The 15,229-nt window shown below is 45.3% G+C and overlaps 1 protein-coding gene across 1 annotated transcript in view; it reads right to left on the minus strand.

The window, feature by feature from the left end:
* Positions 1–15,229, minus strand: part of LOC146805830 (uncharacterized) — a 497,986-nt gene that overhangs the window by 72,247 nt on the left and 410,510 nt on the right. Inside the window, exons 12-13 of the mRNA XM_085623825.1 lie at positions 11,451–11,643; positions 5,123–5,270 (exon numbers count right to left, since the gene is read on the minus strand). Of these exons, the coding sequence (XP_085479951.1) occupies positions 5,123–5,270; positions 11,451–11,643 (341 nt within the window). The remainder of the gene's footprint in view (positions 1–5,122; positions 5,271–11,450; positions 11,644–15,229) is intronic.

A 15,229-nucleotide genomic window follows, 5' to 3' on the forward strand; every position in this document is an offset into this window, starting at 1 on the left:
CTTGAGGTCGGTGGGGTCAGCTGTGGGCTTCTTGAGCAGCGGTCTGACTTCTGCGCGCTTCCAGTCGTCTGAGAAAGTGCCTGTTTTGAATGTGGTGTTGATGGTGCACTGTAGTTCGGGTGCGATGGTGGCCGTGGCTCTGTGGTAGATGTGAGGGGAGCATGGGTCAGTGGGGGCCCCCGAGTGGATGCCTTTCATGGTCGAGGCGGTGTCTTCGGCCGTGATCGGTGTCCAGCTGGATATGGTGGGTTGGCTGGTGTCTTTGGGGGCAGGGGGCCGTCTGTGGCGCCTGGTGGAGGGTTGACAAAGTTGTCGTAGAGGTTTTTGATTTTGAAGTAGAAGTAGGTTCCAAGCTTGTCGCAGAGGTCTTGGGATGGGGTGATGTCTGTGGCTTCGCTGCGTGGGTTGGTGAATTCTTGAATGACGCTAAATAGTTCTTTGGAGTTGGTGAGGATTTTGTTGTGGATGAAGTTTCTCTTGGGGGCTCTGATTTGGTTGTGGTAGTCCGTCATGGCGACTTTGCATGTGGTGTGGTTTTCGGTTGTCTTGGTGTTTCTCCAGTTCTTCTCCAGGCGTCTGCAGGTGCGTCTGGCTTCTTGGAGAGCGGTGGTGAACCAGGTGGCTTTCCTGGGGCATTTTATGTTGGGGTTGCGTAGTGGGGCGAGCTCGTCTGCGCAGTTGGAGATCCAGGTGTGGATTTCTTTGGCTGCTTTGTTTGCGTCGGATGCCCAGGTGTTGTTGTCTCGGGTGAGGGTGGAGTTGAGTTGCTCATCGGTAACCTTGCTCGAGTTCCTTCGTGGTGGGCGTGGGGCTGGTTTGGGTGCCTTGGGTTTGTCGACGGTGAAGTGTACGCAGCGGTGGTCGGTCCATGGCGGTTGGATTGTGTGGCTAAAATCGACGCTGTTACCTGCCGTGTAGATGGGAACAAGGGTGTGTCCTGCTCTGTGGGTGTGTGTGTTGACGAGTTGTTTAAGTCCGATGCTGGCGAGGTTGTCCTGGAGGATGGTGGAGTTGGGGTTGCTGGGGTTGTCGAGGTGGAAGTTCGGGTCTCCAATGAGTATCTAGTTCGTTGAGGCGATGGCGTGGGGTGTGATGAAGTCGGTGATGGTGGTGGCGAATGGTGGCCGGGGGTCTGTAGACGAGGGTTCCTCGGAGTGTGGCTTTGGGGAGGTCTGGATCTTATGTGAATGTAGAGCTTTTCTGTTTGTATCTTTTATGTAACTCATGTACTCTGAAGTCTTTATGTAATGTAACTGGTCCTTTTGTAAAGCGCTCTGACACCTTCGGGTAAAGTTTACGCTCTATAAAATCACATTAAATAAATACCCGGGCCTGATAGATCCGGATTAAATCCCGTGGGGGGGCCCCCTCTGTGTACCTTGCAGGGGGGCCCCTTCAACTTTCGTTACGCCACTGGCCTAATGATAATAAAAAAACGCTTATCGCTAGATATCCTTCTTGCGAAGAAAGGCAGTGTTTCGCAGGTAAGAGAGTACTGCAACTTCGTTCCCTGTAACAGTAAGGTTATTAATGCTTTCGTCAGTAATATCACTAATATTACTTGTGAAGTCAAAGAGTTGGAAGAGAAAGGTTTGTGTGAAGCAGTAGGTTCCTGGGGTAGTGAGGCAGTAAAGGGGTTTAGTAAAGTTTGTGAATAGATTGATAATTTGGGAGGTGATATGTTTAGAACAATATAAACTTCCTGTCATTATTGTGCTAATGTCTGTAACTGTCCTGTTTCTCTTGTTCAATTTTTGAGAGCTGATATTTCTAAAGTGTGGGTGTAAAGGTAAAAGAGTATAATCTAAGAGAAAGTGAGACAAAACTGAGATGGAGTATGCTAGCTATGGAGAGTATAATCAATTGAAGCTGTTGGAGGAATCGAATTGCAAGAAGCAGAAAAATATGCTGACTTTATTCTAACACTTAGATTAATGTGGTGTTTTAGTGATTATAGAATAATCAGAGGAGGAAGTTTGTTAGCGTTGTTGTGCATTTTATATTTTTGGTTGTTGTGCATTTTATATTTTTGTGCATTATTAATAGCACAACATGATGCTATTGCATTTGAAAACAATTTGCTATGTCTTGTTAAAGTGTGTTTTACTGACTTATAATAACTAGGCCTCAGTTAGCCCTCAATGCCATCTTGTTTAAAAATGGATAGCGATATCTCCTTCTACATGTTCACTGTTCAGTATTTGTAATTTTTCTCTTTAATATTGGTGGGAGTTGGAAATAATAACATGATTCCAAGTCATTTTCCATACTGTCAGGATGATAATGTAAGGATCTGTTAAAAAGAAACTTGCATACATTACAGAAATATAAGTAGCATACTGTACCTTATTCTTTGGTTCAAGCTCCTCTTCAACAAATGGTTGTTGATGTAACCGTGCTGCAATTAATATAATTATTAGAAGAAGTCACTACAACCTTTTTACATAAATATTATGCCAATTCAATTCAATTCAGCTTTATTCGGTACAAATTAATGACCATAAAAGCATACACAATCACAAAGTCAATATATACAAAATGTGAACGACTTGTAGCAGACATACTAATACATTTAGAACACTATAATTAGTTAAAACAATGATCTCATTTACACACTAAAATTACATTTCAGCAACTAAAAACACATGTTTTTCCTAGAATTGATGCATTTGTTTAAAAAAGTGGCGGTAAAAAAACAGACATCTGCAGATTGTAAGTTAAAAATCAATTTCATTGCGTGCTCAACCGTACGTGTTCCGTATTTAACAAACATGGGTTTAAGCAAGACAATACGAAAATTAGAGTACAGCTTACAAAATAGTAAAAAGTGCATTGTGCTCTGCTTGGAAATCCCGTCACATCTACAAGGCCCTAATGGATGTTTTTTCATTATCGGATGGGCCACCAGGTAGTGCGCTATTCCAAATCTAAGTCTGGTTAGCACAAACTTGTGTGTCGGCCTGGTGACAAGGGTTAAGTAGGCAGGAAATCCATCCATGGATAAATATCTGTTATAGAACATAACAGTGGACAGAGTACCAGCAATAACAGTTCTCTTCCTCTCGGCATAAGCTAAGAAGACCCTTTTTAACTCAACTTTGGGGATCATTAAAACAGCGTTCGGATCAGTTACAATGTTCAGGTTAAAAATATCTGAGAAACACACAATAATGTATTTAATCCAGGGTATTGCTATGGCTTTGTCTAATCGCAAACAGTCCTGGATAATAGACCTAGTAAAGGACTTCTCCTCATTCAACCAAATAGACCGCCAAATCATCAGAGGTCTATGTGACAAGAGGTCAAGTAGATAATTCACAGATAGTTCCTGATGGCTCAGAGCATTAGAGGCCGATGTGGGTAAACATAAAAGTTTTTTAAGGAAAGAATTCTCTTCCAGTTGCAATTTATATGCGCAGCAATAACCCCAAATTCCTGCCCCACACAATGCAATTGATACACATCTCGCCTGATACATTTTTATCATGTCTCTGGTCCTACGATCCCCAATTTTCTGAGCAAATCTAAAAATTCCGTGTGCATTTCTAGCCATTTTATTGCGTATGTTATTAAATTCATGTGTCCTCTTTTTGTCACTAGAAAAAGTTATACCTAGATAGCAGAATTTGTCCACTTGCTGTACTTTTACGTTGTCAATAAAAAACCCTTTCATTGTATGTTTAGATTTCTTTGGGCCACAGATCATAGTGTGCATTTTGCTTTTGTTAATAACTAATTTTTTGTTGTCAATAAAGGAGGCAAAACTATCCATCAGTCGTTGCAACCCTATCGGAGTTCTTGACAACAACACAGCATCATCGGCGTATAATAACACCGGTACTGAAGCACCATTGATCATGGGAGCGTCTGCATGAACTTCCTTTAAAATAGCATCAATTCCATTAATAAATAAAATAAATAAAAGAGGAGCTAAAACACAACCCTGCCTTATACCTCGTTTTACGCTAAAGTTCGGGGTACATTCTCCCTTCCTACCAAAACGTACACATGTTTTCAATCTCTCATACATCCTGGCAAGAAAATAAATTATGCCCTCTGGCGCACCCAATTTCAACAGGGTTGACCACAAAATTGAGTGGTCAACCATGTCGAAAGCGCTGCTTAAATCAGCAAAGCACAAATATATAAGGCCAGGTTTGGCTTCACTATACTTCCCGATCAATAATTCTAAATGAATGCATTGATCGAGCGTACCCCTGCCTTTCCTGAAACCATATTGGCTATCTGCCAAAATACCATCCTGTTCTGCCCATTCTTCCAGTCTTACCAGCATAATCCTGCTCATAACTTTTACGGAAGAATCCAGTAATGAAACTGGTCGGTAGTTTTTAGCATCAGACCTGGATCCTTTTTTGTATATTGGTACAATAATAGACTCCTCCCAGGTCGGCGGAGGTTCTGTACAAACCGCGGCATTGAAAACAGCAGCCAACAAGGGGACCCACACTTCCGGTGCCTCCTTGTACACATCACTTGGAACCCCATCCGGGCCTTGGGCCTTTCCTCCCTTACTTGCTCTAATCCCCCTTTCAACTTCTTCCACAGAGATTTCAAGTGGTAATATAGGCCATCTATGTGAGCCAGCATTGATATTTTTACCTGAATCAAAGATAGATGAAAAATGGGTAATCCAACCTTCACAGGAGACATTTGCTGTTAACTCAGGTGTATTTGTCTCCTTAAGGAATGGAGAGTTGACCGTTGCCCAAAATAACGTGCCATTAGAAAGTTCCGCCGCTTGGTTAAGAGAATCCCAGGCCTGATGCTGAAGAACCATCTTCCTAGTTTTAATGGCATTTTTATACTCTAACCTCAGTATTATTACTAATTTTTTATCCCTAGGCCTTATTGCTAGGGCCTGCTTAAGGTTAGTCAGAGCAGCAGAACAGGTTTGGTCAAACCAAACAAATCCAGGTTTTTTACCACCCCTGTTACCACCTGTGAACTTTGCGTTAATGGCATTGTTGATTCCTGTAAAACTAGATAAGACCCGCTCATGATCCAATCTATTTTCTAAAATAAAAACAATGTCTACTAAATTCGTCACTATGATGGATGCAGTCAATTCGGATGCTTTTGCGCCTATCCACCTGAGCCTTACCCCATTAGCCCGGTGGGCTTCTATATTTTCAACTGTAGTCCCTGCCTCTCTATCATTCTCCTCCCACAGAGTCATGGTCACAATAATACAGTTGTGATCACTAGTATCCATTATTTCCATTTCCAGTGGGGCAAAACAGTCGACAATACTAGAAGATACCAACACATGGTCAATCACAGAGTTAGAGCGCCAATTCCTGAATGTAGGGACAGGTAAACCATTACTGTCCCTACAACAATCCAAAATTTCCAAGTCAAGGCACCCCATTAATGTGTTCACAATTTCCCCATAGATATCGTGACCAAAATGTTGAACCTTCCATCCAGCGTTATTAGTAACCCCACAGGCCTTTGTAGATAATAATTCGCATAGTGAGGTATTGAAATCCCCACACCAAATAATATCAAATACAACATTGGAATCCAGACTCAGGGTATCAATAGCATTGGCCAAATCGGTTATTATTCTGCCCCTGGTGCTATCAAAAATATTGTTATAATAATTGATCAGAAGGATATTACGGCTTTTGCCTTCACGGATCCAGAGCATCTGGACTAGATCACCCACCGGTACATATTTTATCACCAGTATTTGTCGGTGGACCGATACAAGGGTGAGTAAACCCCCCTTAGCTCTTCCCGGGCCCTCTCCATATGCTGGTAAATTATATGAAACAAATCCTTCGTAGTCAATATTACTTTTGCACCAGGTTTCCTGAAAACATAGAATATCGTACCTATTAATAAAAGTTTCCCAACCAGGGTCTCTGCTCTTAGATTTCAGACCAGCTACATTCCAGCACACCAGTCTGGAACATGTACCTATTCTGGCGGTAGTCCCAATGTCAGAACTTCGGACATTTCCCTCAGCGTTGCCAACCCCACTTGCTTGGCCCATATTGCATATATTCACAATTCCCTCGTAAATATTCTCTGCCTCATTCTGAATAGGCGCATATCCTGAGTCCCTAGATATTATTTCAGGAGCATAGTCATGCATATGTTCATCCCCATCGGGTCCCTCCTCCCTTACTAAACATATCTCCGTCTCTTGTATGCGTCAATCATTAGAGTCCAGGGAACTAAGTGCATGAAATCTGTTATGTGTGGGAATATCAAAATAAGGTTTAGAAGTGGGCGGGTAAGTAGAGATTCTAGTATTGTCCCTTCGGTTGGCATTAAGATGATTATAAAAGTAACCTAGTGCTCGGGCACATACATTGCCTTCGGAAATTGGGAGAGATGCAGCTCTTAGGAGGACTGTAGTAACATGCAGTGGATGTTTAAAATGTATAATTACACAGTCCCCCTTTGAGCTTTTCCTAGCACTCCCTATCCAATTAACTCTCCTGGTAGTCAAAACATTATCCGAGAAATTCAATGGGAAACCACACTGTCTATTTAGCCAAGATAGACATTTATTTTTTAAGGAATCGTGTGTTTCTTGATGACCCCTATTATCAAGCGGCGGTACATTTGTTAGTACCACCACATAAGGAGCACACTCAGGTGGGAGATTAACAGCATGCTTTTTGTTAGTTTCTTCCCATCCATTTATATTTCCTATGGCAGGCATAGCCTGACTGCCTAAGTGCAGGCTCCCTTGGGGTATTATGGGGTTAACACAACCATTCCCTTTATTTCCTATGGCCTCCTTAGAAGGGTCTCCCTGAACATAGTGCTTACATTGATTGCTAGTTGTGTCAGTTGCAGCAGTTGTGGCAGTGGTTACCTCTCTTGGTTTATCCAAGGCCTTGCTAAGTAATCCACCCAATCTTGCAACCTCTTTTGTTAATTCCTCAATTTTTGATACCAGCGGGTCTATAATGCCTCTAATCTTTAAGTCAATAATCTTCTCTAGGTTAGTTACTATATCATCATCTACACCAACCTTGTTAGATTTACTTTTTACATTTGCTTCAAGAACTTTAACTGGTGAGGCTGCTCGTTTCCGAACGCTACACAATCCCCCCTTCCTGATAGGAAGTTTCCTACATGTTCTAACTGCCCGAGCTGCGGGGGTCGGTAAACATTGTTCTACCATATCAGGACAATCTCCTATTTCTACCTCATTGGGGGTGGTTTGTTCAGAATCGAGCTGTCCCATCTCTACAACATCCGGAATAATAATGTTAGAATGATTGTTCACATCCTCTGAACTGACAGCTAATGGACCCCTTACAGGGCTCTCTGATTGCGGGGAACTAATTTTCCCTAGCGACTGTCGCCTTTCAGAATTTATCTTGCTGACCTTCTGGACCAAGTAATTATCCAAAGTGCGTGGGCCAGAAGGGGGCTTAGATTGCGACATATTATCAACAGGCACAGCCCCCTCTAAAGCTTACTGAATTGTTATAACGTTTACACCGTCTACTATTTATATTATATTACAAAACACTTTAAAACAATAGCCAAGTCCTGGCAACCTACTAGTGTGTGCCACACCCGTGCTTTCTGGTCCATGTACGTTCATGAGCAGCGTCTCTGGCCCAGCCCAGTCTCCTCTGGCCTCTGAGGGCCACAGAGGGCCCGCCCTTTGCCCGGGCTTAGTCCGGCGCCGCCCGCGCGCGTCCCGCGACGCGGGAGGAGCGACGTTCTTTTGAGCGCCTCCGGGCGCTTTCGTGACATCAGATGGCGCTAGGGCGCCTGGGAGATGTGGTCTCCCCTCGCCGGGGCCGCAGGAGAGCGTGGCGGCACCAGCTACGGCAGAGGGACACCCAACGGGACAGCAGCGACACTCAGGTGAGCGGATGAGGGCAGGGCAGGGCACCAGCAGTCACCCCCTCGCTCTTCCTGCCTCCAAAGGTATCCGGGTTTCTGTGTCGATCTTTTCTCGCTCCACCGGAGGAGCGACGTTCTTTTGAGCGCCTCCGGGCACTTTCGTGACGTCAGATGGCGCTAGGGCACCTGGGAGATGTGGTCTCCCCTCGCCGGGGCCGCAGGAGAGCGTGGCGGCACCAGCTACGGCAGAGGGACACCCAACGGGACAGCAGCGACACTCAGGTGAGCGGATGAGGGCAGGGCAGGGCACCAGCAGTCACCCCCTCGCTATTCCTGCCTCCAAAGGTATCCGGGTTTCTGTGTCGATCTTTTCCCGCTCCACCGGAGGAGCGACGTTCTTTTGAGCGCCTCCGGGCGCTTTCGTGACGTCAGATGGCGCTAGGGCGCCTGGGAGATGTGGTCTCCCCTCGCCGGGGCCGCAGGAGAGCGTGGCGGCACCAGCTACGGCAGAGGGACACCCAACGGGACAGCAGCGACACTCAGGTGAGCGGATGAGGGCAGGGCAGGGCACCAGCAGTCACCCCCTCGCTATTCCTGCCTCCAAAGGTATCCGGGTTTCTGTGTCGATCTTTTCCCGCTCCACCGGAAGAGCGACGTTCTTTTGAGCGCCTCCCGGCGCTTTCGTGACGTCAGATGGCGCTAGGGCGCCTGGGAGATGTGGTCTCCCCTCGCCGGGGCCGCAGGAGAGCGTGGCGGCACCAGCTACGGCAGAGGGACACCCAACGGGACAGCAGCGACACTCAGGTGAGCGGATGAGGGCAGGGCAGGGCACCAGCAGTCACCCCCTCGCTCTTCCTGCCTCCAAAGGTATCCGGGTTTCTGTGTCGATCTTTTCTCGCTCCACCGGAGGAGCGACGTTCTTTTGAGCGCCTCCGGGCACTTTCGTGACGTCAGATGGCGCTAGGGCACCTGGGAGATGTGGTCTCCCCTCGCCGGGGCCGCAGGAGAGCGTGGCGGCACCAGCTACGGCAGAGGGACACCCAACGGGACAGCAGCGACACTCAGGTGAGCGGATGAGGGCAGGGCAGGGCACCAGCAGTCACCCCCTCGCTATTCCTGCCTCCAAAGGTATCCGGGTTTCTGTGTCGATCTTTTCCCGCTCCACCGGAGGAGCGACGTTCTTTTGAGCGCCTCCGGGCGCTTTCGTGATGTCAGATGGCGCTAGGGCGCCTGGGAGATGTGGTCTCCCCTCGCCGGGGCCGCAGGAGAGCGTGGCGGCACCAGCTACGGCAGAGGGACACCCAACGGGACAGCAGCGACACTCAGGTGAGCGGATGAGGGCAGGGCAGGGCACCAGCAGTCACCCCCTCGCTATTCCTGCCTCCAAAGGTATCTGGGTTTCTGTGTCGATCTTTTCCCGCTCCACCGGAAGAGCGACGTTCTTTTGAGCGCCTCCGGGCGCTTTCGTGACGTCAGATGGCGCTAGGGCGCCTGGGAGATGTGGTCTCCCCTCGCCGGGGCCGCAGGAGAGCGTGGCGGCACCAGCTACGGCAGAGGGACACCCAACGGGACAGCAGCGACACTCAGGTGAGCGGATGAGGGCAGGGCAGGGCACCAGCAGTCACCCCCTCGCTATTCCTGCCTCCAAAGGTATCCGGGTTTCTGTGTCGATCTTTTATTATGCCAAATTTGCATTTATCTCTTGAAATATGTCATAAACATTAACTTATGTAATTTTTTTCAAATTAATCAAAATTGGAATTAATGCTCAGTAATTCTGTTTCTCATTACAATATCAAGTATTTTAACAGACGGGCAAAATGAATGAAATTCTGGGTTTACGTGTATTTTTATTTTTGCAAGCTTTTCCCACATGTCCTGACATGATTTCTTTCAAATAACTATTATGTGTAGTTCAAAAATATTCTTTAATTAGTTTTTCAATTAATGTGCAAAATGTATTGTTCAGTGAGATACAAAGGAAATTATGTCTTATTATAAGAGAGTTATGTAAATGCTTAACCCTCTTATGTCAGTACTTCTAGTTTCCAATGCTTATTTTCAAATTGTGGAGTGATAGGAAACTGCTACCCCATATCTAAGTTGTGATTTAGCAAATAAATGTGTGGCCACTCCTGTGTTTTCCATCTATCAACAACAGCTGAAATAGCAGTTGCAAGCGGAGCTCATACTACAACAGTGACAAAAGTATCCACCAACTATAACCATAACTGGGATACAGTAGTAACAGTTGCGAGCAATCCAGAGACAAGAGCCATCTCCACAGCTCTGCCCACAGAAAAGATGACAGCTGGTACCACACCACAGAAAACACCATCAATTGATGCCACAAAACCAGAAGCCAAAGCAACAGCTGTAATCACAGCAGGGACAAAACCAACAACAATAATTACCTAAGCAGCAGCAACCATGGCTACTGAATCAGCAGGCACCAAATCAGTGACTATAGTTATGACCACATTTGGGCCACTTCAGCTGTCAGAACTACAGGAACCACAGTACTGCAACTGCCACACAGTAGTGAGCACAGAGGAAAACAAAGTTGCAAGCAACACAACCACCACATTAGAAGCAATGGCTGCATCAACAACAGCAACAATATTTGCAAGAATAGCAGGCACCACATCAGTGAATACAAATGTAAAAACTGCAAGGACCACACAAGGGACCACAGCAGTACAAACTGCTCCCCCAAAACAAGGTCAATATTAGTGATAACAGTGAACAGCAGGGACAACAGCAATTTACAGAGCTACCACTTAAGGAAAGGCCACAGCAGTGACCATAATTGTAACTAAATTGGAGATTGCAATGGGACACACTGCTGCCACCACTGCAGAAACAAAAGCATTGAATATATCTGCTATCACAATAAGTACAAGGGCAGCAACAGCAGTGGATGTTAACAGCTACATCCAGTTTCCTCTACAGCCACAATTGTTGGGAGCACAGCAAGGACCACAACAGTGGTGTCAGTTTCCTCCAGAGCTGTCCTCACAGCCGAAAACACAGTTGCAAACATAATTGACATCATAACAGGGACAGCAGCAGCCATAGATTTAACCACAGTAAAGACTAAAGCAGCCAACACAGCAGGGACAAGTGTGTTCACAACAGCAGTGACTAGAGCAGCATCCAGAGCTGCAACTACAGTAGTGACAAAAACAGCAACCACCATGGTAGAGTCAACATCAGGAGCAATTCCTAGGAAATCAAACATCAAAGTAGGTACCACAACTATAACAATAACAAGAATCGCACAAGCAACCATAGCTGCTACCACAGCAGCAATAACTGCTAGCAAAGTATGGATCACAAGAGTGGTCACAGTTTTAACTACAATCGAAACATCTTCCAGAAACAACAGCTGCCTCAGAAGGATCCACTGCAACAACATTAGTTGCCACCACAGCAGGATCAACTACTGGCAAAACAGTCACCATCACAGCAGCATAAGCGGCTACACATCAGGGTCCACAATAGCAAACACAGTAACAACAGCAAAATCAATCCATGATCTCAGCTGTCATCGCAGCACAGAGCAAAGCAGTAACAACAGTTGTAATCTGGAGGGAAACAGCATTAACCATTGCTGCAGCATAGCAGCAACAATAGTCCTTTCCACAGAAGGGACCACAGTAGAACACACAGCTGTGACCACAGTAATAACAACAACTGTAACAATAGTTACAAGCACAGCAACAACCACAGAAGGGATTACAGTTTTCACTATAGATGGGGCCACAGTGCCAAACACAAGTGCTACCATAGCAGGTATATCTAGATTGATCCAACAGTAATACAACTAAAGGCTACATCAAAGTCTAAGCAAGAGACAACAGCAGCGCCAGCAACGTTCAGATAAGCAGGGACCATAGCAGCAACCACACCTACTAGCATAACAGGGACCATGGCACAATAACAGCTGTCACAAAAGCATCGACATCAGCAATAGACACAGCTATAACTTCAATAGAGCGCCAACCACATCTTGCACCACAGAGACCACAGCAGAGACCACAGCAGAGACAACAGCAGCAACAACTGCCACAGCAGCAATAAACACAGTTCCTACAAGTAATCAGAGCAGTGACCAGAGCAGTGATCACAACTGCAATTTTGGCGAAACAACAAAAGCACAAGAGTTGTCCACGAAACAGGGACAGCTAAATTGACCACAATAGAAACCACACCAGTGACAACAGCTGCCACATCAGGTGCTTTGGTAATACACATTGCAACACTGAATTAATCGCCCATTTAACACATTCAACATCCCAATTCATTTTGGACTCTGCGTGGCGTTTCATTGGGGGGATTTCAAAACATATATTGTTCTCAGAAGTGCTAAAAAAGCAAAACAAAATCAACATTCTAAGTCAGTCTAATGTTAAAGAAAATTAAAAAGACACATATAAAGAAAGAGAGCATTTGAAGACAAATTATAAAAGGAAAACCAAAAAGCTCACCTGTGAATCCTAACTTCCTCAATCAGATAATGAAAATTTCCTAGAAATACCTCTGGAAAGACACTTCAAACCCTACATAACACTAGTAGTTTCATAACTGTTGTATTTCTTCAATTTAATTTTCTTTCCTATAAGAGGATGAGTGATGTATTTTATTTGGATTATAATGTTATAATGAACACCATTTACACACATGTGCATGCCATTAGATTGACAGTCGTATTCACTGTAATCTTTTCCTTATTTCTAGGAACCACTTATTTAATTCTTCTTTAATGCTGATAAAAAATAATAATTGAAATCTAGCTTTAGATTTAACATTCTCCTATGTTTATTAATTGTTTTTATGATGTTTCTGTTGGAAGATAAAAATGTATATACAAAAGTAATAGGGTATTGGTCGATTTTGTTTTTCTGGATGTGAGAAATTCCAAACTAGTTAATGAACAGATATGTTTCTTTGCTTCAATAATAATTATTTCTGGGGATTCTCTTTCATGCAATCTTTCACATAATTCATTTTCTTTTTCTTTATAGCTAATGTATTGTGATGCAATAAAACCCACTTGTGGGGCATTCTGTGGCTTTCCTTGGCGGAGCCATGCATATTTGATTGTCAGCTTTACCTGAAGTGGGAAGTTAGGATCCATTTGCTTTTTATTAAATGGCTGTGCTGAGCAGGAGCTGACACAGTCATATCTGGTTTCCACCCCTGCTCTTCCACTCACACTGTCGTCCTGAGGCTAGGGTGAGAGTGAAGTTCTCTTTTTCCCATGGCTTGTGAACAGTCAGGTCTGGGAAGAAATAATGGGGTGCCTCCTGGCCCCCGCACTGTTGGTTTTTCTATCCTGGGATATTGGGGTCCCTCAGGACTCTTATATTGAAACAGGAATCCTCTCGGCCTTGATTTGTCCTGGGACTCCATTAATTATACTGGACTCCAGGGCATGGGGACCCCGGGGCCAAAAGTGAGTCTGGATGGCGGGTCCCACACATGCCCCCTACCTGAAGATGTGCACTGATAGAAACCCAGGGTTGATTTCCAATATAGCGGAGGGGCCCCACATGCTTAATTTCTTCGGTTTTAAAAGGGGACAAACCCAATTTTTCCAGCTGCATACCTTGGGCCCCCATGAGATGATTTGGAAGATGTTTGGTTCATTTTACTTCTGGTGATGACCTCAAGCACCCTCCTGCCCACACTCCTAAGCCCCAGAGCATCCTTGCTGTTTTGCAGGGCACTTGGAGTGGCAATGGAGTTTGGATCTTCCCCAATTTGACATCAGGGGGCATAAAGGGGAAAGCACCACTGGGTCTGGGGAGACCCATCTAGTCCTAGACATAAACTGCAGAGATAGTTCTTAACAGGACATCAGGTGTCTTATTCCAGTTATCCATGTTTCTGCTGATGCTGCATTCTAGGCTCACGGTGTTGCTTCCTGCCTCTTTCTTGTGCAGGGATTTATATGTGTCAGTGGGCACCCAAGGCCAATTTGAGGATGCTGCCCCTGTACCAACCTTTCAGCACAGCTTTCTGTTCTGGGACAATCCATTTTCCCCTGCTAAGAGCTACTGTGCCCACCCAAAGGTGAGGCCATGGAAATGGGCAGCAGCCCCACCTCTGTGGTCACTCCAAACCAGTTCAGCTACAGCTCCCTGCCCCACTGTGATTTGAAGCAACCTGTCTAGAAGGATAGCAGAAAGGTGTAAGAAGTCAGGTTATTGGTTGAGTGGGGTGGAAGACCCACTCAAGCAACAACTACAATCCTTGTCAGGCTGAACCACAAAAGTCGCTAAATTAACCTGAATTTAACCCTCCACTAGCTTGGCAGAAAAGCAGTCAGGCTTAACTAAGAGGCAATGTGTAAAGCATTTATGCAACATCCAAACAATAATATAGTGAAAATACAACACTAGAACCATCTGAAACCTATTTATAAAGATATAGTGAATTTCAATAAATAACATGACACCAAAACAAACTAAATCCAGTCAGGAGAGCTGAAGATATTTATTTATCAGACTTTTTAGTGAAAATAGTGGCAAGAAGCAAAAAGCGCATCAGGAGATTATCTGGTTGCACTAGACAGGGTCTAAGTCACAAGTTTTGTCCAAATGTGATGGAGTGAGGTAGGACAAATGGAGTAGATTTATACCGCTGAGGAGTTACCTTCTCAAGTCCGACACAAAGAGTTCCAGTTGCATTGGAAGAGGTTGAGAGGAAGAGGCTTTTGGTGCCAAGATTAGGATGAGCATCACAGACTATTGTTGCTGCAGTGTGGAGAGACAATCCTCGCTGGAGCTTTGAGTTGGTTGATCCTCATAAGCAGTTGCTTATGGCATGAAACGCAGGTTTCATTTTGGCAATCATTGTGGATGGTGACTGTCGGCATGAAGAGCCGGTGCCACTGGAGCATCACAATGGTGGTTGTCGCGGGCTGCAGAGTTTTGGTGCAAACAGGACCGCTCATAGTCATAAAGAGCCCAAAATCCAGTTTTTTCACCGTTTTCTTCAGGAGGAGCTCTCATTGATGCCAACCAAGGGCTAGGTACCAGGGGGTACCTCTTGGGGGTCAGAACTCACTCCAACAGAGGCCAGCCAGGTCCAGTTAGTGTTGGTCAGGTAGGCAGTTTCAGGGAGGCCTCTGGAAGCTTGATGTGTTCCTGTAGCTCACATATGAGGTCAGCCAACGGACCATTGGATTCAGTCTGGTTAGCCTGAGATCATGGCAAGCAGGTCTAATCTTCCTTCTTCAAACAGCAAAGCAGTTCTTCAAGCAGCAGGGCGATCCTTTTTGTGAATCTTCCACAGGCCCAGTAGTGTTCTGTAGAGTTGTGAAGGCCCCATTTTTAGGTCGAGCATTTGAGACCTCTTGCATATACTTTAGTATATACTT

Source organism: Triturus cristatus, chromosome 8, assembly GCF_964204655.1.
Source record: "Triturus cristatus chromosome 8, aTriCri1.1, whole genome shotgun sequence".
In the NCBI taxonomy this organism is placed as follows: Eukaryota; Metazoa; Chordata; class Amphibia; order Caudata; family Salamandridae; genus Triturus; species Triturus cristatus.